General features: G+C 65.2%; 1 protein-coding gene across 1 annotated transcript in view; it reads left to right on the top strand.

Moving 5' to 3' along the window:
* MUC2 (mucin 2, oligomeric mucus/gel-forming) overlaps window positions 1,705-26,922 on the top strand; it is a 30,180-nt gene continuing 4,962 nt past the window's right edge. The window contains 45 exon segments of the mRNA XM_021082584.1: window positions 1,705-1,807; window positions 2,640-2,910; window positions 3,836-3,950; window positions 4,243-4,333; window positions 4,413-4,522; window positions 4,752-4,962; window positions 5,162-5,287; window positions 5,737-5,854; window positions 5,937-6,075; window positions 6,152-6,262; window positions 6,345-6,414; window positions 6,504-6,641; window positions 6,736-6,900; window positions 7,330-7,424; window positions 7,583-7,691; window positions 7,694-7,708; window positions 8,091-8,346; window positions 8,468-8,520; window positions 8,628-8,728; window positions 9,092-9,243; window positions 9,448-9,586; window positions 9,891-9,912; window positions 9,915-10,000; window positions 10,086-10,265; window positions 10,354-10,593; window positions 11,032-11,188; window positions 11,387-11,518; window positions 11,986-12,133; window positions 12,382-12,425; window positions 12,690-12,887; window positions 13,293-13,319; window positions 13,970-14,906; window positions 15,065-17,648; window positions 17,651-18,368; window positions 18,371-18,469; window positions 18,472-19,409; window positions 19,412-19,850; window positions 19,853-20,047; window positions 20,050-21,266; window positions 21,269-23,423; window positions 24,071-24,367; window positions 24,601-24,788; window positions 25,137-25,311; window positions 25,705-25,952; window positions 26,513-26,696. Of these exon segments, the coding sequence (XP_020938243.1) occupies window positions 1,732-1,807; window positions 2,640-2,910; window positions 3,836-3,950; window positions 4,243-4,333; window positions 4,413-4,522; window positions 4,752-4,962; window positions 5,162-5,287; window positions 5,737-5,854; window positions 5,937-6,075; window positions 6,152-6,262; window positions 6,345-6,414; window positions 6,504-6,641; window positions 6,736-6,900; window positions 7,330-7,424; window positions 7,583-7,691; window positions 7,694-7,708; window positions 8,091-8,346; window positions 8,468-8,520; window positions 8,628-8,728; window positions 9,092-9,243; window positions 9,448-9,586; window positions 9,891-9,912; window positions 9,915-10,000; window positions 10,086-10,265; window positions 10,354-10,593; window positions 11,032-11,188; window positions 11,387-11,518; window positions 11,986-12,133; window positions 12,382-12,425; window positions 12,690-12,887; window positions 13,293-13,319; window positions 13,970-14,906; window positions 15,065-17,648; window positions 17,651-18,368; window positions 18,371-18,469; window positions 18,472-19,409; window positions 19,412-19,850; window positions 19,853-20,047; window positions 20,050-21,266; window positions 21,269-23,423; window positions 24,071-24,367; window positions 24,601-24,788; window positions 25,137-25,311; window positions 25,705-25,952; window positions 26,513-26,696 (14,269 nt within the window). The 5' untranslated portion in view covers window positions 1,705-1,731.

The raw sequence follows: 26,922 nt of genomic DNA on the forward strand, positions 1-26,922 counted from the left end.
GCGCAGGATTTCTCTGGCACCCCCCAGGGCAGAGGGAATCTGTTGGGGAAAATCACTGCACTGGAGGCCGCAGGGGGGCCCCGTCCTTGGGTTTCCCCAGGGCCTGGTGCCAGCCGATGCGGCCCCACAGGGAAGTGGCACAATGGCGCTGTGGGTCCAGCTGGCTCTGGTTTCCTAATCCCTGCTCCCCTGCTCGGCCACACACTCTGTCCCCACCAGCCTGGGTCCCTGGGTCCCTGTGGGGAGGATGGCTCCCGGCCTGGAGCTGGCAGCACAGTGGACGGGACGAGGGGCTTGACCTCAGGCCCCTGGGAGCGTCTGGACAAGCCCCTCGCTCCCAGTCACCCCTCGGACCCTGGGGGTTCTTGCCCCTGGACCCGGGATGAGCAGTGGCTGAGAGAGCGCTTGGCCCTGGGGCCATGGCGGGTGCGGGGGGGACAGCCCATCCGCTGCAGAGGAAGGCCTGGGCGGTGCCAGAGGCCAAGGCTCCGACCGCAGCTGGGCTCTGATGTCTAGCCACAGCCTCCGCGGCGGTGGGGCCAGTGTCAGGGAAGCAGGGGGTCCCCCAGCCCCATCCCCTGCATGGTCCCCTTGTCCTGAGTCTCAGTAACTGTGGAATGAACCGCTCCCACTTGCCCCTGAAACTTGGGACCGCTGGATTGGAGTCTGTGGCTCCTCCGTGATCTGAGCTGGTCCACGATCCCACTGGCCAAAGTCAAACGCCAAGTTCAGAATGCACACACCTGCTTTCAGGAGGAGGAAGCACAGGGAAGGGGGGGTCCCGACTCCAGGTTGCCCCCCAGCGACATGGGTGCCTGCCCAGGGGTTGCCAAGGCCTGGGGCCACCGCAGTTCAAACTCGGCTTGGAGGCCTGAGACGCGCCCGGGTCCCCGGCCTCTCTCTGGGGCAGAACCCCCTCCCCGGGAGAGGTGTGGCCCAGGGCACCTGCGCAGGCCGCCCCCCGGCCCTGTTTCTCCCCACTGTCCTGGGGCAGCTGCAGGGCCCCGCCTGTGCCGAAGGGGGGGGGGCTGTCCCTGAGGACATGATTCGCTTAAAGCCTCCCTGGCCGGGCTCCCCACGTTCCAATTACATGTAATTCCAGAGGCAGCTCAGCCTGGGAAAGTGGCAGATTAGAGGGTGGGCCGAGCAGAGGCCCCCCCACCCCATGGAGCTACAGGAAGGAGTCTGTCCCTGGTCCCCATGGAGCCCCACCCCCCTGCCGTGGGGCTCGGGGCCCTGGTGGGGGCGGCTGCGGCCCAGGCCCACCCCCCTGGGGCTCCCAGAGCCTGAGAGGGGAGCCAAGCCCGGGCCTTGGGCTCCAGGGAGACACCTCATTTGACCTTCGCTGTGCAGGGGCGGGGGGTGGGGCGGTTGGGGAGCGAGCCGTGGGCCAGGATGCGCTTCCGGCAGGACTCCTGCCCGGCCTGGGCCTGGGCGGCTGCGGCTGGGAGGACTGAGGCCCGCCTGGGCGTGTGCGGGCCTTGGGTAATCGGGCTGCCGCATCCTGAGGGGGCCTGTGCTACCCGGGCAGCAATAAGATAAGCCCCAGATAAGCTGAATCAATATTTCCCCACGGTGCCCGCGGAGCCCCCGCAGCTGTTTTCCTGATAAACTGGCAAGTGCCACGCCCACCCCTTCCCTCCCTCCTCCCGCCCTCTGACGGCTCTGCGGGGCCATATAAGGGCTGGACCCCTGCCCCGGTCGCTCTCCCGCGCCGTCCTGCTGGCCACCATGGGGCTGCCACTGGCCCGCCTGGTGGCCCTCTGCCTGGCCCTGACCTGGGCCGGGGGCGCGGAGCTCCAGAGAGGTGAGCGGGGTGCGGGCAGGAAGGCCGGGTGGTCCCGGGCAGATGGTCCTACCTGGAGTCAAGGCGCCCTTTTTCCGCTCAGACTTTGGGGTGGACGGCCTGGGTCTGGCATCCCGCAGCCCCCTCCCCTGCTGACTTTGGGTGGAGGGAGGAGGGTCTTGGTTCCCACCACCCTCTTGAGGTGGGGGCCTGGCCAGAGTGTGTGTCCAGGGGGCGAGGCCCAGAGGGAGGCCCTGGGCTGGCTGGTGGCGGAGGAGGCAGGGGCCAGCCGGGAGGGGCCAGGTCCAGGGAGGGGCCAGTCCCCGGTGTCAGGGAGCCTGGAGGGTCAAGGCCGAGAGGCACCTCTGCAGAGCGGGCTCTTTGGGCTTCTGCTAAGGGGTGGCTTCAGCCAGAGGAGGCAGTGGGAACGTGGGACGTGGACCAAGTCCGCGGCAGTGGGGGACGCCAGCCCTGTAGGGATGGATCTGAAGATGCTCCTTCTGAGCGTCTGGCACATTCCTCTGCTGCAGCAGGCGCTGGCTGGGGCGCTGATGGATGGGGCTGGGGGCCCTGGGCCAGGCTGACAGGGAGCCCGGAAGCCCCTCTGGCCACCTTCCCACAGGGCCGGGGTGGGAGGGTGCGGCAGCTGGAGACACCCTTTCAGGGGGCCGAGACTGCGTGGGCGGGGTGCCCAAAGTCCAGCAGAGGCCCCCCCTGCAGGACGATCTCCCAGGCACCTGTGCTGAGACCCCCGAGGCCTCTGAAGGGTCCTCCGAGGGCAGCTGCCGGGCCGGGGCCTCAGCGGGGCCTCCAGGCGCCCTGGGCCGCTCACACCCCCACCCGCTGCCCCCAGAAGGCAGAACCCGGAACCACGGCCACAACGTCTGCAGCACCTGGGGCGACTTCCACTACAAGACCTTCGACGGCGACGTCTTCCGCTTCCCGGGCCTGTGCGACTACAACTTCGCCTCCGACTGCCGGGACGCCTACAAGGAGTTCGCTGTGCACCTGAGACGGGGCCCCGGCGGCAGTGGGGGCCCCTCCCAGGTCGAGTACATCCTGCTGACGGTCAAGGACGACACCATCTACCTCACTCAGCAGCTGGTCGTGGTGAACGGGGCCATGCGAGTGGCGGGGCAGCGACCCTCCCACCTCCTAGGAACGGGCAGCGCCCTGGGAGCAGCGTGAGCTGGGCCAGCGCCCAGGAGCTCCCCCTGTTCTGGCACTGGTCTAACAAGGAGACTGCTGGGTTTAAGTCTAGTTCACGGATTCATTCAACAAGCACTAATGAGCCCCCACCAGGAACTCCCATGGGTGAGGGGCTGGGGAGGGGGTGTGAGGGGCTTTATTAGGCTGGGAGTCTCCCGCAGCTCCTGTGGGGAGCCCAGGGCTCTGGGTGTGGCTGTCCTGGTCAGGGTGCCCTGGCAGCCCCAGGCTAGGGTTACAGGAGGCCGTGGGAGGGGCCTGTGCCCCCTCTCCTGCCTGCCATTGTCTTGCATTGTCTCTGGAACAATGGGCTCTGAGGACATTCCTGAGGGTTTGCCCTTCCCAGGTTGTAGTGGGGGTGTGGCAGGGGGTTTTGTTTCTCCTGCCAGGCAGGCTGGGTGGGGGGGGGCAGGCTCAGCAGGGTGGGTACAGGGCCTGCAGAGGCAGTTTGGGATGGGCGCAGTGCCCCCCTGGGCGATGGGGTGAGTGGCGGGGGCAGGAGAGGCCCCCACCAGGCAGAGCCTGGCTCCCCTCCTGCCAGGCTCTGCTGGGCTCCTGGTGCCCCCAGCCCACCAAGAGAGCCCCGGGAGAGGGTGAGGAGAGAGCAAGGGGCAGGCGGCTGTGGCTCCGCTTGCAGGACCCCCAGCCAGCCAGGTGGACACGGGCTCAGCTGCTGCTCAAGCGCCCCCCCCCCCCCCGCCCCCACAACAGGGCGGCCCTGCGGCTTGTGGCCCCGGGCGGGAGCTGTCCCCGGCTGGCTGACCGCCCCAGCCCTGCACACAGCCCCAGCCCTCCGGCTGCAGGGGTGCTGTGCGCCCGGCGTGACCCCGATGCCCCCCCCAGGGTCAGCACCCCGCACTATAGCCCGGGGCTGCTCATTGAGAGGAGTGCCATCTACACCAAGGTCTATTCCCGAGCTGGCCTTGCTCTCGTGTGGAACAGAGAGGACTCGGTCATGGTGCGTGTGGCCCCAGGCCTCCGGACCCCAGGGGACCCTGGGGCAGGGCCACCCCCTCACTCAGGGGACCCCTTGACAGGGCGGCGGGCTGCCCCGCCCCTCCCCCAAAGCCTCCCTGGTCCTGGGTGGTTCCGGGACACGCCCAGGCTGACCCGAGCTCCCCTACCACGGTCCCGCCCATTCAAAGAAGGTTCTGAGGCCCACCTGGCCTTGGGGGCTCGCCCTGGCTGCCGGGGCCCTGTGGTCCTGCCGCCCTGGCTGCTCACGGCCCCCCCACCCCCGATCCCAACAGCTGGAGCTGGACAGTAAGTTCCAGAACCACACGTGTGGCCTCTGCGGAGACTACAACGGCCTGCAGACCTACTCAGAGTTCCTCTCGGAGGGTGAGGACCCCCCCTCGGGCCTCGGTGGGGGCTGTGGGCAGGCTCCGGGCGCCCCTGGCTGAAGGGCTGTGGCCCGCAGGCATCCCCTTCAGCCCCTTGGAGTTCGGGAACATGCAGAAGATCAACAAGCCCGAGGAGAAGTGTGACGACCCCGAGGAGGCACAGGCCAAGCTGTCCTGCTCTGAGCACGTGAGTCGCTGTCAGGGACCCCCACCCGGAGGAGGAGCCACTCCCCCGGCCCGCACCCCGGGCGGAGCCAACGCAGAGTCATTCCCCAACCCGCGCCCGGGGGCCGAGCCTTTCCCAGGGATGCGGCCGCTGGCCTCGGCGGGGGTGGCGGACCCCAGCCATGGCCGGCGTGGAGGGGAGGGGGCGCGCGCAGCCGGGCCATCACCGCGTCCCCGCTTCCACCCGGCAGCGTGCCGAGTGCGAGAGGCTGCTGACGGACGTGGCCTTCGAGGACTGCCAGGGGCTGGTGCCACTGGAGCTGTACGTGCAGGCCTGCGTGCAGGACCGCTGTCAGTGCCCGCAGGGCACCTCCTGCGTCTGCAGCACGATCGCCGAGTTCTCCCGCCAGTGCTCCCACGCCGGTGGGCGGCCTGGGAACTGGAGGACCGCCAAGCTCTGCCGTAAGCGCTGGGGTGGGGAGACCAGGACCCACGGGGCCCCCCGGGGGACGAGCCGCTGGAAGTGCGGTGGCCTTTGTGGGCACAGGGCAGGGCACCGGGAGCCACGTCTGTGCCCACTGTAGAGGCAGCTCGGAAGAGGTGCGAGGCCACACAGGCCCTGGGCGCAGTGGGGGCTCAGGAGCTGCCTCTGCCTTTCTAGCTAAGAGCTGCCCTGGGAACATGGTTTACCTGGAGAGCAGCTCGCCCTGCGTGGACACCTGCTCGCACCTGGAGGTCAGCAGCCTGTGCGAGGAACACCGCATGGATGGCTGTTTCTGCCCAGAAGGTGAGTGCTGAGGATGCTGGCGGGGCTCCCCGGGGGAGGGCACTGCCCTGAATGCTACCGCCTGTGCCTCATGGCCGGGGCCTCGCTTCTCCTCTGTGCTGAGGGACAGTGGTGGGACGGTGCCCTCCACGGCAGTCAGGGGACAAGGTCCAGGTAGAAGGAACACAAGTGCTGAAGACCCCCCCCAACACATGCACAAGAGGGAGTGGGGTGGGGACGCCTCCCCAGTCACCCCCCGCCTGGCCCATGGCTCTGAGTACGGAGGCAGGTTCCTGACCAGACTCTGTGGGGGGTCCACAATTGTCCCCAAAGGACCAGAGATGTTTGTAGGCGGGAGGCCTGGCTGGCAGGGCAGGCTGTGAGGCCGGCTCCGGGGTGTGGCCCTGGGAACGGCAGCCCCACTGTGGGATCCTGGGGCTGCTCGGAACAGCGTACCCGCTCTGCCCCAGGCACTGTGTATGATGACATCGCGGGCAGAGGCTGCATCCCCGTGAGCCAGTGTCACTGCAAGCTGCACGGGCACCAGTATGCGCCCGGCCAGCAGGTCACCAACAACTGCGAGCAATGGTGGGTCCTGGGCCCAGGGCTGGGGGTCCCGGTGGGCTGGGACTGGCGGGTGAGCCTGACCCGAGCCCCCGCTGCCCGACAGTGTCTGCAACGCTGGCCGCTGGGTGTGCCAGGACCTGCAGTGCCCTGGGGCCTGTGCCCTGGAGGGCGGCTCCCACATCACCACCTTCGATGGGAGGAAGTACACGTTCCACGGGGACTGCTACTACGTGCTGACCAAGGTAGGCAGGCACCCAGGCCTTGTGCGGCCCCCGCCCCTCCTGCCGCCACGGCCGCAACGCCCTCTGCCTCCCCCAGGGCACCCACAACGACTCCTACGCCATCCTGGGTGAGCTGACCCCCTGCGGCTCCACAGACAAGCAGACCTGCCTGAAGACAGTGGTGCTGCTGGCCGACAACAAGAAGAACGTGAGTGCCCTGTCCCCTGCCCTCCCGGCGCCCTGCCCCACGGCCCTTCTCAGTCCCCGCGTCCCCTCGGCCTTGCCTGCAGGTGGTGCTCTTCAAGTCGGACGGCAGCGTCCTGCTGAACGAGCTGCAGGTCAACCTGCCCCACGTGACAGGTGAGTCCTGCTTGGGGCGCCAGTGGGGGTGGGGAGGAGGAGAGCACCCACCACGTGCCCCCACACCCCTCACCACCCCTGCCTTGCAGCGAGCTTCTCCATCTTCCAACCATCCTCCCACCACCTCCTCGTGGACACGGCCTTCGGCCTCAGGCTGCAGGTGCAGCTGGCGCCCATGATGCAGCTCTTCCTGACGCTGGACCAGGCCGCCCAGGGGCGCGTGCAGGGTGAGAGGCCCCTCCCGGCTCCTCCCGCAGAGGCTTCTCTCGGGCTGGCCCCTGCCGACCCCTGAACCTTCCCAACCCTGTCCGGGCCCCTCAGGCCTCTGCGGGAACTTCAACGGCCTGGAAGGCGATGATTTCAAGACGGCCGGTGGGCTGGTGGAGGCCACGGGCGCCGGCTTCGCCAACACCTGGAAGGCCCAGTCGAGCTGCCACGACAAGGTGGACTGGCTGGACGACCCCTGCTCCCTCAACATCGAGAGTGGTGAGGCTCGGCCGCCGGGCGGGGCCTCCCGGCGGGACATGGTGGCGGGTGGGGTGTGCCGGCGACAGGGTCTGCGCATCCCCTGCTGCTTTCTGCCCCGCGCTGGTTATGGTGCCACAGTGGCCGCCTGCCAAGCGACACGGCAGAGGGGCCGGGCCTGCTAATCCATCGCTCAGCGGTGGCGCTCATCCAAGGTCTGTCCTGGGGCCTCCACAGGACACCTTCTGCCCACCACGCCCCGCCGCCCGCCACGTCCCGGGTGGTGGAGAGAGGCAGGGGTGGGAGTCCCCGCCTTCCAAGGGGGCACCGTCCTGTGCCAACCTGCCCTGGAGGGAGGGGCCTGGGTCCGATGTGCAGAGCTGCCGGACACAGGGGACTCAGGGGACGTGCCGGGGCGGCCCTCCGCACTCAGGTGCTGCCTCTCTCTAGCCAACTACGCGGAGCACTGGTGCTCCCTGTTGAAGAAGACGGGGACCCCGTTTGGCAGGTGCCACTCCGCCGTGGACCCAGCCGAGTATTACAAGGTGGGTGGGGTGCACTCTGCGCCCAGCCTGACCCGCTGCCTCGGGGCGCAGTGGGAGACTGCTGAGCGTGTGTGCGCGTGTGTCAGCGCTGCGTGTCTGTGAGCGTGTGCTCCCCAGCCGGCTTCCCTCCCTCATGGCCCTGCCTGTTTGCCACCCAGAGGTGCAAATACGACACGTGCAACTGCCAGAACACTGAAGACTGCCTGTGTGCCGCCCTGTCCTCCTACGCCCGCGCCTGTGCCGCCAAGGGCATCATGCTGTGGGGCTGGCGGAGCACGTCTGCAGTGAGTGTCGCCCTGCCTGCTGTCCCGGGCTCTGGCTGGCCTTCGGGTCACTGCTGTCCCCCGTGGCAGCTTGCCCTGGGAGTCAGCGGTCGGGGTGGGGGTGGCCGCCCAGGGCGGGGCGGCGGGGGGGCGACCTGGCTCCCAGCTTCTACCAGCCCTGGGCCGCTGGGCTCGCAGGGAGGGCCTTGGAGCCATGGCCGTGACCCCTCCGCCCAGGAGGGGAGGTGCGTGGGGCGGGGCACGTGTGCGGCCAGGGTGGTCTCGGGGTGACGGCCTGTGGGCCCCGTGGCTGAGCGGGCGTCCTGGATGGAGGTGGGTGCGGGAGCGGGCTTGGGGCCAGGACTGGGGTGCCCCTGCCCTCACGCCGGCCCTCCCTCGGCAGACAAGGACGTGGGCTCCTGCCCCCAGTCACAGATCTTTCGGTACAACCTGACCACCTGCCAGCAGACCTGCCGCTCGCTGTCCGAGGCTGACGCCCACTGCCTGGAGGGCTTTGCGCCCGTGGACGGCTGCGGCTGCCCCGACCAAACCTTCCTGGACGAGAAGGGCCGCTGCGTGCCCCTGGCCAAGTGCTCCTGCTACCACCGCGGCCTCTACCTGGAGGCGGGGGAGGTGGTCCTGAGGCAGGAGGAGCGATGGTGGGTAGCCGGGACCAGCGGGCGGGGGGCCACTCCGCTCAGGGGCGCCCACATACCCCCACCAGCCCACAGCCGCCGGGCCCGGCCCCTGAGGGCCCGCTCACCCCACCCTCCCTCGCAGCGTCTGCCGGTCCGGGAGGCTACACTGTGTACCGGTCAAGCTGCTGGGCCAGAGTAAGTAGCCACTTCCCTGTGCCTCCCGCCCTCAGCCTGCTCCGACCCCCTCTGCCTGCCCGAGCCCCCACCTCAGCTGAGCTAAGGTGGCCCCTTCTGTCCCGCAGGCTGTGAGGCCCCAAAGATCCACGTCGACTGCAACAACCTGACGGCGCTGGCCATCCGGAACCCCAGGCCCGTCAGCTGCCAGACGCTGGCTGCCGGCTATGTGCGTGCTGGGGCGCCCTTGTGGAGTGGGGTGCAGGAGGCTCCTGTCTGGCCCTGAGGCTCTGGATCCGCAGCTCTCTGGCCACAGGGGCTTTGCTGGCCCTGCGCATCCCTCGGGGAGGTGGCTGTCTGCGGGTCCCCACCCAGCCCACTGGGGACACAGAGGCCAGTTTGGGGTTCCTGGCGGGCAGCTCTCACCTGTCTCCCAGCCCAGTGGTGAGCTGGAGGGGCAGGGCTCCAGAGCCGGGACTGGGGGAGAGGTCAAAGGTTAGAGGGACAGCAGGGGTGTCTTCAGTGTCAGAAGAGGGGCCAGCCACCCTGGGCCGGCACCTCATCCCCGAACCCACTCTCCCACCGGCCCCAGTACCAGACAGAGTGCGTCAGCGGCTGCGTGTGCCCTGAGGGCCTGATTGACGATGGCCGGGGCGGCTGCGTGGTGGAGGAGGCGTGCCCGTGTGTGCACAACGAGGACCTGTACTCCCCCGGGGACAGGATCAGGGTGGACTGCAACACCTGGTGAGAGCCCGCCCCGCCCGGCTCTCCCGCGGGGCCCTCTGAGGGGCCCGCTGCAGTCCCAGGGCCCGAGGCCCCCGCCTGGCTGGCGGGGCTTTGGTCTGGACAGGGGCCGGGATCAGAGGGCTTGGGGGGGTGTGGTTTGTGAGCCGCTGGGGGGGGGGGGCGCTCTGCAGCCTTTCCAGGCCCCCTTCTGGCTTTCCTCAGCACCTGCCGGAAAGGGCGCTGGGCGTGCACCCAGTCCGTGTGCCACGGCACCTGTGCCATCTACGGGAGCGGCCACTACATCACCTTTGACGGGAAGTACTATGACTTTGATGGACACTGCTCCTACGTGGCCGTTCAGGTGAGGCTGAGGGCATGGCAGGGCCTGCCTCCACTCCACGGCCCTCTGCGTCCTGCTGGCCCCGAGCTGCTCCCTGCTGAGGAGGTGCCGGGGGAGGGGCCCGGGGAGGGGAGCCCTTCCTCGGCCTGCCGTCCTCGACCCTCCTGTGGGGGCGTGTGGGGCACGGGGTGCGGGGGGCATGTGTGGGGGTGGTGAAGGCCCCTCTCAGCAGAGGAGGGGCTGAGGCTGGGCCAGGCCTAGCTGGGGTGGGCACCTGGGGCCCCCATGGCCGTGCTGGCCCGGCTCACATACCCGTGGGCCACAGGACTACTGTGGCCAGAAGTCCCGCAGGGCTCCTTCAGCATCATCACGGAGAACGTCCCTTGTGGCACCACGGGTGTCACCTGCTCCAAGGCCATCAAGATCTTCCTGGGGGTGAGTGCTGCCCACCCCTGGGGATGCCCGGCCCCTGTGGGACCCTCGGGCCTGGCCGGTGACAGGGCCTCTTCCCCGGGCACAGAGGACTGAGCTGAAGCTGGAGGACAAACACCGAACGGTGATCCAGCGCGATGTGGGCCACCATGTGGCCTACACCACGCGGGAGGTGGGCCAGTACCTGGTGGTGGAGGCCAGCGTTGGCGTCATCGTCATCTGGGACAAGAAGACCACCGTCTTCATCAAGCTGGCCCCCTCCTACAAGGTGCGCAGCCTCCCCCGCCCGCGCCCGCCTGGGCCCCGCTCGCCCACGGCCCCTTGCCAAGCCCCGGCCGGCCGGCGTGTCTCCGCAGGGCACGGTGTGCGGCCTGTGCGGGAACTTCGACCAGCGATCCAACAACGACTTCACCACCCGAGACCACATGGTGGTGGACAGCGAGCTGGACTTTGGTAACAGCTGGAAGGAGGCCTCCGCCTGTCCGGACGTGAGCACCATTCCAGTGCCCTGCTCCCTGAACCCGCACCGCCGCTCCTGGGCGGAGAAGCAGTGCAGCCTCATCAAGAGCAAAGTCTTCCGCGCCTGCCACAGCAAGGTGGGCGTGGCGCCGGGGCGGTGGGCGTGGCGCCGGGGCGGTGGGCGTGGCGCCGGGGCGGTGGGCTGGAGTGGGCGTGGCCGCAGATGGGGCGCCTATCCTCCAGCTTCACCCCATCCTCTGTGTCCTTTGGACACGTGGCCAGAGGTCCAGCCGTCCCTCTGAGACCCCCGGCTGGATCCGCAGCCTCTGTACCTTCCAGGGAGGGAGGAAGGACACACCCCCTGGGCCCAGCCAGCCCTCAGCTGCAGGCAGTGGGGGCAGGATTGCCCAACTGCCTCTGGCCGCCTCGTCAGGTGCCCTGGACCTCCGGGGCGCTGGTGCTGAGTGACCAGGGAGCAGGGCCGGCCTGGGGTCCTGAGCTTCTCGGGCCGCAGGGGAAGTCCTGGCCCCATGAGGGCGGTCGGGCCTCTGGGCACATGGAGGCTCCTCTCCCAGGTGGACCCCAAGCCCTTCTATGAGGCCTGCGTCCACGACTCGTGCTCCTGTGACACTGGAGGGGACTGTGAGTGCTTCTGCTCTGCCGTGGCTTCCTACGCCCAGGAGTGCACCAAGGAGGGAGCCTGCGTGTTCTGGAGGACGCCAGACCTGTGCCGTGAGTGCCCATCTGTCCCGGAAGCGGGGCGCCAGTGGGGCGGGTTGGGGGCCGCTGCGCTGTGGCAGGGCGCGCGCGGGGCCCTCCTGGCCTCCGCTCGCCCGGGCCACCGTGGCGCAGGGTTGGTAGGAAGGCGCTTGGCCGGTATCCCCACGCCCGGCTTCGGCCTCCCTGGTCTCACCCCGCCCCTGCCCCCAGCCATATTCTGCGACTACTATAACCCCCCGGACGAGTGTGAGTGGCACTACGAGCCCTGCGGGAACCGAAGCTTCGAGACCTGTAGGACCATCAACGGCATCCACTCCAACATCTCCGTGTCCTACTTGGAGGGTGAGGGCCCGCGGGGGCCGGGGACCCCAGTTCCAGGCTGGGCCAGGCTCGCCCTGCTGCAGAGCTGGCTCAGCCAGCAGCGTGCTGGGAGCCTGGCTGAGACCCCGCCCTCCGGGGGCAGAAAAGAGGCAGGTCACACAGCGCAGGTCAGGTCAGGAGCCAGGTGCCGTGGACACCGAGCAGGAGGCAGGGGCCGGGAGGCCTCGCAGGCCCTTGAGCTGAGAGCACGTGGCGCATTAGTGACAGGGCCATCTGGGGAGGGGCATCCTGCCCCAGGAAGCAGCGGGCTGTGCCCCCCCGGGGGGCTGGCTGGGGGCCTGGCTGTCCCTTTGGCCGCGTGGCAGTGTCAGGGCCCAGGAAGGGGGGTCCGGGCCCTGGAAGGACCTGCGCGGGTGGAGAGGTCGGGCGGGGTCTGGCGGGAGTGGGGTCCTCCGTCCTGGTCCAAGCCAATGCCCTGTGTCCGCCAGGCTGCTACCCCCGGTGCCCCAAGAACAGGCCCATCTTCGACGAGGACCGTAAGAAGTGTGTCCCGGCGGACAAGTGCGGTTGCTACCTTGAGGACATTCACTACCCACCCGGAGCGTCTGTGCCCCCGGAGCACGACTGCCAGGCTTGGTACCTAAGCTCACGGGGCAGGGCCTGGGGGCTTAGCGCACACGCACACGGGCTCGCATGCGCATGGGACCCGGGGCCTGGGGAGGGGCGGGCCCTCGTTCCTGCTCCTGCTCCCTCACCTCCCTGCTCTGCCCATGCCGGGGACCCAGGCGGGGCCCTGGAGAGGCCTTCGGGGCAGTGGCAGGGGCATGGGCAGGGCGGGCAGAGTCTGGCCAGGAGAGGCCTGCAGCCTTGCTCTTGCTTTCCAGCCTGTGTACGGCCTCCTCACAAGTTGTCTGCTGGCCTGAGGAAGGTAAGCTGCCCTCCGCCCCGAGGCAGCAGGCGGCTGGCTGCTCGCCCCGGAGGGGCCTCCGATTTGCAGCCGCCCCTGGCTCACCTGGCACATTCGTGTGTCTCCTGACGGCGCCAGTGCTCCTGGGTGATGCGTGGGGACCCTCGGGGTTCTGGTGGGAGACGGGGGAACCCGTCTTGCCCTTGCTGGGACAGGCCGAGGGGGTCTCATGAGTCTTTGTCTTGTTCCTGGTGTGTTGATGCCGCCCCCCCCCGCCCCCCGCAGGGAAGATTGTCAACTACACCCAGGACGGCTCTTTCTGCTACTGGGAGATCTGCGGCCCCAATGGGACACTGGTGCCGCACTTCAATGTCTGTGTTTCAACCCCCTCGACCCCCACCACCAGCCCCACCACCGCCACCAGCCCCTCCACCGCCACCAGCCCCTCCACCACCACCAGCACCACTTGGACTCCCAGCACAGGTAAGGCCCCCATCACCACGTGGCGGTGCCTGCGGGCGTCCTGCTCTCCCCCGAGCTCGGCGGGGTTGGCCCTTCTAGGCAGGCCGTCATCTGGCTCCGGGCGGGAGGTGGTGGTGCCCCGCCTCCCAGCTCAGGGTGTCCCCGAGCCCCCAGCGTCTCGACCGCATCCCCGAGCCCAGACCACAGGGAAGGCAACTCAGGGACATCGCCCCAGACCAGCAAAAAGTGCCCCTGAGGGAGAGGGGAGCCCAGCAGTGCCCTTCAGTCTCTGCTCTGGCTGGGGCCGAGAGCGCAGCTCAGCCGCCAGGCGCGCGACCCCGGGGGAGAAGAAACGCCCACGATGACGAGATTCAGAAAAATCTCTAACCCTGGAACGGCCTCCCCTTTCCCTCCCTTTTCCCGCAGTGCCGCCGCCCTCTGCGACCTCGCCACGTAAGTCACGTTGTCAGCGCTTCCCACAATTTAGGGCGAGGAGGCCCGGGTGTGGGCTGGGCGGGGGCCGGACCTCCGGCCCGTGGACCAAAGACGGTGTATTTTGGTGACTCGCTTCCTGATTTGAAGCCCTGGGACGCATGCAGGGGACTTGACGCGCTCGGGGTGACAACATTGTTGGTCAAGAGTCCAGACCAAGCCCCTGCCGGCCGCTTCCTCGCGGCCGTGGGAGGCTTTTCCTTATTTATTCAATTGCTTTGGCGTGAGGGTTGGAAGGGAGCTCAGGATGGGGCATGAGGCTGGCCCTCTGAGGCCTGGGACTGTCACTGGTGGGGCGTGGGGGCTGCCCTTCCCTTGGGCCTCGGCGGCTGAAGGAGAGCAGGACTGGAGGTGGAGGAATTCCCGTTGTGGCTCAGCTGTAATGAACCCGTCAAGGACCCCTGAGGATGCGGGTTGGATCCCTGGCCTCACTCAGTGGGTTCAGGATCCGGCTGTATTTAGTGCTCAGCCTAAACTCTCTGAGCAACACTGGGCCCTGGGATGCCGACCGGAACAGCTGGTCACAGAGGCTCTGAGTCCTCTGAGTCCCACTGATCTCCGAAAGGTGTGACCTGGGCCAGGCTGACCAGCCGGGGGCCTCGCTTTCCTAGGTCTCTGCTGCGTCTGGTCCGACTGGATCAACGACCACCACCCCAGCGGCGACAGTGATGGTGGGGACCACGAGACATTCGACCACGTCTGCAGGGCCCCCCAGGACATCCAGTGCAGGGCTGCCACGGAGCCCCACCTCGGCTGGACGGAGCTGGACCAGGAGGCCCAGTGTAACATCTCCTTTGGGTTCATTTGCAAGAATGAAGACCAGTTTGGAAAGGGACCATTTGGACTCTGCTACGACTACGAGATACGGGTCTACTGCTGCCTGCCAATGGAGGAGTGCCCCACGACCACGCCGCCGCCCACGCCCAGCTCCAGCACGCCCACCGTGCCAACCACCACCCCCATTCCGCCCACCACCACCCCTACCCCGCCAACTACCACCCCCACTCCCAGCCCGCCAAGCACCACTTCCACCACTCCGCCAACCACCACCCCCGTTCCGCCAACCACCACCCCTACACCACCAACTACCACCCCCATCTCCACTCCACCAACCACCACTTCCACCACTCCGCCAACCACTACTCCCATTTCACCCACCACCACCCCTACCCCGCCAACTACCACCCCCACTCCCACCCCGCTAAGCACCACTTCCACCACTCCACCAACCACTACTCCCATTCCGTCAACCACCTCCACTACTCCGCCAACTACCACCCCCATCTCCACTCCACCAAGCACCACTTCCACCACTCCGCCAACCACCACCCCCATTCCGACAACCACCACCACCACCCCACCAACTACCACCCCCATCTCCACTCCACCAAGCACCACTTCCACCACTCCGCCAACCACCACCCCCATTCCGACAACCACCACCACCACCCCACCAACTACCACCCCCACTCCCAGCCCGCCAAGCACCACTTCCACCACTCCGCCAACCACCACTCCCTTTCCGCCAACCACCTCCACTACTCCGCCAACTACCACCCCCATCTCCACTCCACAAAGCACGACTTCCACCACTCCGCCAACAACCACTCCCTTTCCGCCAACCACCTCCACTACTCCGCCAACTACCACCCCCATCTCCACTCCACCAAGCACCACTTCCACCACTCCGCCAACCACCACCCCATTCCGACAACCACCACCACCACCCCACCAACTACCACCCCCACTCCCAGCCCGCCAAGCACCACTTCCACCACTCCGCCAACAACCACTCCCTTTCCGCCAACCACCTCCACTACTCCGCCAACTACCACCCCCATCTCCACTCCACCAAGCACCACTTCCACCACTCCGCCAACCACCACCCCCATTCCGACAACCACCACCACCACCCCACCAACTACCACCCCCATCTCCACTCCACAAAGCACCACTTCCACCACGCCGCCAACCACCACCCCCATTCCGACAACCACCACCACCACCCCACCAACTACCACCCCCACTCCCAGCCCGCCAAGCACCACTTCCACCACTCCGCCAACCACCACTCCCTTTCCGCCAACCACCTCCACTACTCCGCCAACTACCACCCCCATCTCCACTCCACAAAGCACCACTTCCACCACTCCGCCAACCACTACTCCCATTTCACCCACCACCACCCCTACCCCGCCAACTACCACCCCCACTCCCACCCCGCTAAGCACCACTTCCACCACTCCGCCAACCACTACTCCCATTCCGCCAACCACCTCCACTACCCCACCAACTACCACCCCCACTCCCACCCCGCTAAGCACCACATCCACCACGCCGCCACCGACCTCCACCTTGACATCCACGCCTCCCCCAGTATCGACCACCACAGTGACTCCGTGTCTGCCTCAGTGCAAGTGGACTGGCTGGCTGGATTCTGGTAAACCGAGCTTTGACAAGACGGGCGGAGACTTTGAATCCCTTGAGGACATCTGTGAGTTGGGCTGGGCAGCCGACATCTCCTGCAGAGCCGCCATGTATCCCAGCGTTCCCATCCAAGAGCTGGGACAGACCGTCCTGTGCAACACCTCGGTTGGGCTCGTGTGCAGAAACCAAGACCAGAAGCCAGGGGGAGCCATTCCCATGCCTTACTGCCTCAACTATGAGATCAACGTCTACTGCTGTGAACTTCTAGATGGGTGTGTCTCCACAACACTGACCACCACCACCTCATCAACCACCACCCCCATCACCACTCTACCAACCACCACTTCTACCACTCCGCCAACCACCACCCCCATTCCGCCAACCACCACCCTTACACCACCAACTACCACCCCCATCTCCACTCCACCAACCACCACTTCCACCACTCCGCCAACCACTACTCCCTTTCCGCCAACCACCTCCACTACCCCGCCAACTACCACCCCCACTCCCAGCCCGCCAAGCACCACTTCCACCACACCGCCAACCACCACTCCGTTTCCGCCAACCACCTCCACTACTCCGCCAACTACCACCCCCATCTCCACTCCACAAAGCACCACTTCCACCACTCCGCCAACCACCACCCCCGTTCCGACAACCACCACCCTTACACCACCAACTACCACCCCCATCTCCACTCCACCAACCACCACTTCCACCACTCCGCCAACCACTACTCCCTTTCCGCCAACCACCTCCACTACTCCGCCAACTACCACCCCCATCTCCATTCCACAAAGCACCACTTCCACCACTCCACCAACCACCACCCCCATTCCGACAACCACCACCACCACCCCCACTCCCACACCGCCAAGCACCACTTCCACCACTCCGCCAACCACTACTCCCTTTCCACCAACCACCTCCACTACCCCACCAACTACCACCCCCACTCCCACCCCGCCAAGCACCACTTCCACCACTCCGCCAACCACCACCCCCGTTCCGACAACCATCACCCTTACACCACCAACTACCACCCCCATCTCCACTCCACCAACCACCACTTCCACCACTCCGCCAACCACCACCCCCGTTCCGACAACCACCTCCACTACTCCGCCAACTACCACCCCCATCTCCATTCCACAAAGCACCACTTCCACCACTCCGCCAACCACCACCCCCATTCCGACAACCACCACCACCACCCCCACTCCCAGTCCGCCAAGCACCACTTCCACCACTCCGCCAACCACCACTCCCTTTCCGCCAACCACCTCCACTACTCCGCCAACTACCACCCCCATCTCCACTCCACAAAGCACCACTTCCACCACTCCGCCAACCACCACCCCCATTCCGACAACCACCACCACCACCTCACCAGCTACCACCCCCACTCCCAGCCCGCCAAGCACCACTTCCACCACTCCGCCAACCACTACTCCCTTTCCGCCAACCACCTTCACTACCCCACCAACTACCACCCCCACTCCCAGCCCGCCAAGCACCACTTCCACCACTCCGCCAACCACCACCCCCGTTCCGACAACCATCACCCTTACACCACCAACTACCACCCCCATCTCCACTCCACCAACCACCACTTCCACCACTCCGCCAACCACCACTCCCTTTCCGCCAACCACCTCCACTACTCCGCCAACTACCACCCCCATCTCCATTCCACAAAGCACCACTTCCACCACTCCGCCAACCACCACCCCCATTCCGACAACCACCACCACCACCCCCACTCCCAGCCCGCCAAGCACCACTTCCACCACTCCGCCAACCACCACTCCCTTTCCGCCAACCACCTCCACTACTCCGCCAACTACCACCCCATCTCCACTCCACAAAGCACCACTTCCACCACTCCGCCAACCACCACCCCCATTCCGACAACCACCACCACCCCCTCACCAACTACCACCCCCTCTCCCAGCCCGCCAAGCACCACTTCCACCACTCCGCCAACCACCACTCCCTTTCCGCCAACCACCTCCACTACTCCGCCAACTACCACCCCCATCTCCACTCCACAAAGCACCACTTCCACCACTCCGCCAACCACTACTCCCTTTCCGACCACCACCACCCCTACCCCGCCAACTACCACCCCCACTCCCACCCCGCTAAGCACCACTTCCACCACTCCGCCAACCACTACTCCCTTTCCGCCAACCACCTCCACTACCCCACCAACTACCACCCCCATCTCCACTCCACAAAGCACCACTTCCACCACTCCGCCAACCACCACCCCCGTTCCGACAACCACCACCCTTACACCACCAACTACCACCCCCATCTCCACTCCACCAACCACCACTTCCACCACTCCGCCAACCACCACCCCCATTCCGACAACCACCACCACCACCCCACCAACTACCACCCCCACTCCCAGCCCGCCAAGCACCACTTCCACCACTCCGCCAACCACTACTCCCTTTCCGCCAACCACCTCCACTACCCCGCCAACTACCACCCCCTCTCCCAGCCCGCCAAGCACCACTTCCACCACTCCACCAACCACCACTCCCTTTCCGCCAACCACCTCCACTACCCCGCAACTACCACCCCCACTACCACCCCGCTAAGCACCACTTCCACCACTCCGCCAACCACTACTCCCATTCCGCCAACCACAACCCCTACCCCACCAACTACCACCCCACTCCCACCCCACCAACCACCACTTCCACTCCGCCAACCACCACATCCACCACGCCGCCACCGACCTCCACCTTGACATCCACGCCTCCCCCAGTATCGACCACCACAGTGACTCCGTGTCTGCCTCAGTGCAAGTGGACTGGCTGGCTGGATTCTGGTAAACCGAGCTTTGACAAGACGGGCGGAGACTTTGAATCCCTTGAGGACATCTGTGAGTTGGGCTGGGCAGCCGACATCTCCTGCAGAGCCGCCATGTATCCCAGCGTTCCCATCCAAGAGCTGGGACAGACCGTCCTGTGCAACACCTCGGTTGGGCTCATGTGCAGAAACCAAGACCAGAAGCCAGGGGGAGCCATTCCCATGCCTTACTGCATCAACTATGAGATCAACGTTTACTGCTGTGAACTTCTAGATGGGTGTGTCTCCACAACACTGACCACCACCACCTCATCAACCACCACCCCCATCACCACTCTACCAACCACCACTTCTACCACTCCGCCAACCACCACCCCCATTCCGCCAACCACCACCCTTACACCACCAACTACCACCCCCATCTCCACTCCACCAACCACCACTTCCACCACTCCGCCAACCACTACTCCCTTTCCGCCAACCACCTCCACTACCCCGCCAACTACCACCCCCACTCCCAGCCCGCCAAGCACCACTTCCACCACACCGCCAACCACCACTCCGTTTCCGCCAACCACCTCCACTACTCCGCCAACTACCACCCCCATCTCCACTCCACAAAGCACCACTTCCACCACTCCGCCAACCACCACCCCCGTTCCGACAACCACCACCCTTACACCACCAACTACCACCCCCATCTCCACTCCACCAACCACCACTTCCACCACTCCGCCAACCACTACTCCCTTTCCGCCAACCACCTCCACTACCCCGCCAACTACCACCCCACTCCCAGCCCGCCAAGCACCACTTCCACCACTCCGCCAACCACTACTCCCATTCCGCCAACCACAACCCCTACCCCACCAACTACCACCCCCATCTCCACTCCACAAAGCACCACTTCCACCACTCCGCCAACCACCACCCCCATTCCGACAACCACCACCCTTACACCACCAACTACCACCCCCATCTCCACTCCACCAAGCACCACTTCCACCACTCCGCCAACCACCACTCCCTTTCCACCAACCACCTCCACTACTCCGCCAACTACCACCCCCATCTCCATTCCACAAAGCACCACTTCCACCACTCCGCCAACCACCACCCCCATTCCGACAACCACCACCACCACCCCACCGACTACCACCCCCATCTCCACTCCACCAAGCACCACTTCCACCACTCCGCCAACCACCACCCCCATTCCGACAACCACCACCACCACCCACCAACTACCACCCCCATCTCCATTCCACTATCCACCACTTCCACCACTCCACTAACCACTACTCCCATTCCGCCCACCACCACCCATACCCCACCAACTACCACCCCCATCTCCACTCCACCAACCACCACTTCCACCACTCCACCAACCACTACTCCCATTTCTCCAACCACCTCCACTACCCCGCCAACTACCACCCCATCTCCACCCCGCTAAGCACCACTTCCACCTCTCCGCCAACCACTACTCCCATTCTGCCCACCACCACCCCTGTCCCAACAACTACCACCCCCACTCCCAGCCCGCCAAGCACCACTTTCACCACTCCGCCAACCACTACTTCCATTCCTCCAACCACCACCCCTGCCCCAACAACTACCACCCCCATCTCCACTCTACCAACCACCATTTCCACTCCGCTAACAACCACATCCACCACGCTGCCACCGACCTCCACCTCGGCATCCATGCCTCCCCCAGTATCGACCACCACAATGACACCGCCTACTCCGTGTCTGCCTCAGTGCAAGTGGACTGGCTGGGTGGATTCTGATAAACCAAACGTTAACAAGACAGATGGAGACTTTGAATCCCTTGAGAACATCTGTGGGTTGGGCTGGGCAGACGACATCTCCTGTAGAGCCGCAATGCTTCCCAGGATTCCCATCCAAGAGCTTGGACAGACTGTTGTGTGCAACACCTCAGTTGGGCTCGTGTGCAGAAACCAAGACCAGAAGCCAGTGGGAGCCAGTCCCACATCTTACTGCCTCAACTATGAGATCAACGTCTACTGCTGTGATCTTCCAGATTACTGTGTCTTCACATCATCGACCACCACTGCAGAGACCCCAACCACGAGTCCTACCACTACCTCAACAGAGACTTCATCCTCAACACCCACAACTACAGTGACTCTAACTCCAACACCTACGAGAACTTCAACTGGGACTCCAACTCCAGCCTCCACCACTATAGAGACCACCGTCACGGAGACACCAACCCCAACACCCACCACCACTTCAACTGGAACCCCAACTCCAAGCCCCACCACCACTTCAACTGGAACCCCAACTCCGACACCCACCACCACTTCAACTGGAACCCCAACTCCAACACCCACCACATCAACTGGGACCCCAACTCCAACACCTACCACCACTTCAACTGGAACCCCAACTCCGACACCCACCACTTCAACTGGAACCCCAACTCCGACACCTACCACCACATCAACTGAGACCCCAACCCCAAGCCCCACCACCACTTCAACTGGAACCCCAACTCCAACACCCACCACATCAACTGGGACCCCAACTCCGACACCCACCACCACATCAACTGGGACCCCAACTCCAAGCCCCACCACCACTTCAACTGGAACCCCAACTCCGACACCCACCACCACATCAACTGGACCCCAACTCCGACACCTACCACCACTTCAACTGGAACCCCAACTCCAACACCCACCACCACATCAACTGGGACCCCAACTCCAAGCCCCACCACCACTTCAACTGGAACCCCAACTCCAACACCCACCACATCAACTGGGACTCCAACTCCGACACCTACCACCACATCAACTGGAACCCCAACTCCGACACCCACCACCACATCAACTGGGACCCCAACTCCAAGCCCCACCACCACTTCAACTGGAACCCCAACTCCAACACCCACCACATCAACTGCGACCCCAACTCCGACACCTACCACCACATCAACTGGAACCCCAACTCCGACACCCACCACCACATCAACTGGGACCCCAACTCCAACACCCACCACCACATCAACTGGGACCCCAACTCCAAGCCCCACCACCACTTCAACTGGAACCCCAACTCCAACACCCACCACATCAACTGGGACTCCAACTCCGACATCTACCACCACATCAACTGGAACCCCAACTCCGACACCCACCACCACATCAACTGGGACCCCAACTCCAAGCCCCACCACCACATCAACTGGAACCCCAACTCCGACACCCACCACCACTTCAACTGGAACCCCAACTCCAACACCCACCACATCAACTGGGACCCCAACTCCAACACCTACCACCACTTCAACTGGAACCCCAACTCTGACACCCACCACTTCAACTGGAACCCCAACTCCGACACCTACCACCACATCAACTGAGACCCCAACCCCAAGCCCCACCACCACTTCAACTGGAACCCCAACTCCGACACCTACCACCACTTCAACTGGAACTCCAACTCTGACACCCACCAAATCAACTGGGACTCCAACTCCGACACCTACCGCCACTTCAACTGGAACCCCAACTCCAACACCCACCACATCAACTGCGACCCCAACTCCGACATCTACCACCACTTCAACTGGAACCCCAACTCCAACACCCACCACCACATCAACTGGGACCCCAACTCCAAGCCCCACCACCACATCAACTGGAACCCCAACTCCGACACCCACCACCACATCAACTGTGACCCCAACTCCAACATCTACCACCACATCAACTGGAACCCCAACTCCAACACCCACCACCACATCAACTGGGACCCCAACTCCAACATCTACCACCACTTCAACTGTAACCCCAACTCCAACACCCACCACCACATCAACTGGGACCCCAACTCCAAGCCCCACCACCACTTCAACTGGAACCCCAACTCCGACACCCACCACCACATCAACTGGGACCCCAACTCCAACACCCACCACCACTTCAACTGGAACCCCAACTCCGACACCCACCACCACATCAACTGGGACCCCAACTCCAAGCCCCACCACCACTTCAACTGGAACCCCAACTCCGACACTCACCACCACATCAACTGGGACCCCAACTCCAAGCCCCACCACCACTTCAACTGGAACCCCAACTCCAACACCCACCACATCAACTGGAACCCCAACCCCAAGCCCCACCACCACTTCAACTGGAATCCCAACTCTGACACCCACTAGTACAGAGACTACCACCACCACCACAACCACAGAGACACCAATCCCATCCCCCACTACCACCTCAACAGAGACCCCAACCCCAACTCCCACCACCACTTTAACTGGAACCCCAACTCCGACACCCACCACCACATCAACTGGGACCCCAACTCCGACACCTACCACCACTTCAACTGGAACCCCAACTCCGACACCCACCACCACTTCAACTGGGACCCCAACTCCAAGCCCCACCACCACTTCAACTGGAACCCCAACTCCGACACCCACCACCACATCAACTGGGACCCCAACCCCAACACCCACCACCACTTCAACTGGAACCCCAACTCCGACACCTACCACCACATCAACTGGGACCCCAACTCCAAGCCCCACCAGCACTTCAACTGGAACCCCAACTCCAACACCCACCACCACATCAACTGGGACCCCAACTCCAAGCCCCACCACCACTTCGACTGTGACTCCAACTCCAACCCCCACCTCCACGTCAACAATTGTGGAGACATTCAGCACACCACTGACCCCGACGTCGACAGAACCAGTGGTCACTACAACGGGAGGTGCCACGTCCTCTTCACCCACGCCTGGCACCACCCCTCCAGGTACACAAGCAGCCCGGAGCCAATGTTGCTATCGGTTCTGTCTCATGTAGGGGGAGCTTTGCAGTTCCTGGGACTCGAAGCAGGTGCTCCCTGCTCTACCCAGGGAGAGTTGTCCCCAGAAGCTCCAGGTGGGCTCATGTGCCCCTCCTGTCTCATGAGCCCTGCCATTGAGTGTTCAGGGAGCTGCTGACCATCAGCCTGTTTTGTGTCCTCATAGAATGCTTTCCCCAAGCCCTGAAGCCTCTGGTTCCCGTCCCTTAGCTGTAGCTGTGTGATGGGTAGTATGGCAAAGCCATCCCAAGGAGAGGTGGCTGGGGGTGTAGAGGCTGCCAGTCATGTGGCCCGGAATACCCTCCATCTGTCCGCCCTCACCCACCTGCACCTCCCCACTGGGGCTTCGGAGGACAGCTGGTTGGCCTTTCTTGATGGATCAGTGTCCTTTGGCCTCCCCATCACATACACCATGGACAGGAGGCCCACACCCTGCCCCACCTGGAGACTGAGAGCTGGCGAAATGGGTGTGAGGCCTCCTGTGCCACATACCACACCTCAAGCGAGCCACCTGCATGTGTTTGCTGCCAGGCTGCCAGTGGCATCTACAGTGAGTGGACGCCCTCAGCCCTCAGCCAAGCCCTCCATTCTCACAGGCTCGTCAACCTCGGGTCCTACCTCCTCGAAGACCACCCCCACCCACTGGACCACGACTGGGCCCCCTTCATCCACCACCGGCTCGCCCTCCACACCCACACCCACGACTGTGTCAACAACCCCCATAGGAGCCCCCACATCGCCAGGACAGCCCTCGACCACGCCACCCACCACCAGCATCTTGACCTCCACGGTGCCCCCAATCAGCACCCCCAGGATCAGCACAAGCACTAGCTTTGTCGCCTCCTCCTCGATAGTCATCTGCTGTTCTTTGAATGATACGTACTATGCCCCAGGTACCCAAGCTTTTCACTCTGACTCGGCCCTGCCAGCTGGTGGGGCTTGGTCTGCTTTACCAGTGCTTAGGGGTCAGTTGAAAGTCTGACCTGGGAGCCTGCTTGGGAAGCTGGGTGCCGGGCATGGGTGGCTGCAGCCACGAGTTGGGGGAGTGGGACGTGGGCTTCCGTTTCGTGGTCTCTGCGGGGACCTGCCCCGCATGGATGGCGTCAGCCCCAGGCTCCCCCTGCAGGTGAGCTGGTGTACAATGGCACCCACGGAGATACCTGCTATTACGTGAACTGCTCACTGGACTGCAATCTCGAGTTCTTCAACTGGTCGTGCCCATCCACGCCTACCACCCAGCCACCCACGACACCAAGCGTGCCGGCCACCTCCAAGCCTCTCCCTGCGTGCCCAGACTTCGATCCTCCCAGACAGGTCTGTGGGCAGCTTTTGTCCCTGGGCACCGGGCATGTCTGGCATCCTGTCCTGCCTTTCTCCTGGTCACCAGGGGGCCCTGCGCCCTGCACCCCACACACCACCTCCAGTCGGGTCAAGGCTTCAGGCAGCCTCCTGGGCGAAGGGTCTGCTGGACCCCCCTGGCCTTCTCCCCCACGCCCCCTTGCCAGAGTAGGGGGCTGGTTGCCCTGCTGGACGGGGTTGCCCTTGGCCTTCAGCCTCCTGGGAGGCCTCTGAGGTGCTCCCAAGCGTAGCCCACCACCTCCGATGTGAGCCTGGGTGCCAGGCTGGTCCCGGCTGACCTCGTGCTCTCTGTGCTGCCTCCAGGAGAATGAGACCTGGTGGCTGTGTAACTGCACCATGGCCACGTGCAAGTACAACAACACCGTGGAGCTCGTGGAGGTGAAGTGCGACCCCCCGCCCATGCCCACCTGCTCCAACGGCCTCGCGCCCGTGCGCGTCATGGACCCCAATGGGTGCTGCTGGCACTGGGAGTGCGACTGTAAGCCCGCCGCCTCTGCCGGGGCCTCTCTGCCCTCTCCCCGCTGTGTTTGTGTTCGGGTGGGCTGCAGGCCCCAGGGTGAACGGGACGGCTTTGATGGCTGTGCACCCGCAGAGGACCAGGCACGGTTGGGGGGCATTTCTCATGCCTCCTGCTCATGCCCCATCTCAGGCCAGGGGGAGGGAGGGGGACGGCCTTGGCCGGCGGGGTGTGGCCACTGCAGGCTGACAGGGGAGGGTGCTCTTGGGGCCCGAGCCCCAGGAACCAGACTTGGGGGGCCTCCCTCGGGTTCTGCTTGCTCTTCCCACCAGTCCCCCGCTCGCGACGGTGTCCCATGTTGTCTGAGCCCCCAGCCCGGGGCTGGGCACTGGCTCACCCCGGTTCCCTCTGCAGGCTACTGCACGGGCTGGGGGGACCCGCACTACGTCACCTTCGATGGGCTGTACTACAGCTACCAGGGCAACTGCACCTACGTGCTGGTGGAGGAGGCCACCCCCACCGTGGACAACTTCGGGGTGTACATCGACAACTACCACTGCGACGTCAATGACCAGGTGTCCTGCCCCCGCACGCTCATCGTGCGCCACGAGACCCAGGAGGTGCTGCTCAAGACTGTGCACATGATGCCCGTGACGGTGCAGGTGTGCTGGCGGGCATCCTGGTGTGGGCCCCCACTTGACGGGGGCTGGGCCTCTTCCCCCAGAGCCAGGCTTGGGGTGGGCAGGGCAGGCTCGGTGGGCACACCTAGCTCTTCTCACAGGCCGTTCGGGGACCCCTTGGCCTCCCGCACCCAGGCCCCTGCCCTCCACCCTGGGCACAGGTCTCTGGCAGAAGCCCTTCCCCGGGACAGGGGCGAGCGGGCGGGGATCTGTACCCGCCGTGTGGAGCTGGTGGTTCCCTTGGCCTGGGGAGCCCTACCCGCTCTCCCGGGGGACTCTGAGGACGGCGTCCTTGCCGCCTTGCCCCTGGGATTGGTCAGGACGAGGCTCCGGCCCGGCGAGGCGGAAAAGGAGGAGGGAGAGGGGGAGGGGAGGGCAGACACCCCCCCCCCCGCCTTGCACGTGGCGTGCGGATGGCGGGGTGACGCAGGGGTTCCCAGAGGTGCAGCGCACCACCCCGCCACCAGACACGCGCGCCTCCAGCCGGGGCCCCCAGCCTGTGCCCCGCTGGCCTTCCCTGACCCCAGGTGTCTCGGCCGCAGGTGCAGGTCAACAGACAGGTGGTGGCGCTGCCCTACAAGAAGTACGGGCTGCAGGTGTACGAGTCCGGCATCAACTACGTGGTGGACATCCCCGACCTGGGTGCCCTCATCTCCTACAACGGCCTCTCCTTCTCTGTCCGGCTGCCCTACCGCCTCTTTGGCAACAACACAAAGGGCCAGTGTGGTAAGGCCGCGGCCCCGCTGCTCCCCGGGGCGGGTGGGCGCCCCCGGCCGGCTGGGCCTCGCAGCCCCAGCCCCAGCCCCAGCCCCGGGGGAACCAACAGGAGTGTCGTCTAGTCTGTGCCTCGGCCCGGCCAGCTGGCCACCAGGGACCTGGCTGGGGAAGGGGAGGGCCAGGGGCTCGGCCGGTCTGCTGGGCGGCGGGGCCCGGCGTGGGGACACCTGGGCCT

Source organism: Sus scrofa, chromosome 2 (genome assembly GCF_000003025.6).
Source record: "Sus scrofa isolate TJ Tabasco breed Duroc chromosome 2, Sscrofa11.1, whole genome shotgun sequence".
Lineage (NCBI taxonomy): Eukaryota > Metazoa > Chordata > Mammalia > Artiodactyla > Suidae > Sus > Sus scrofa.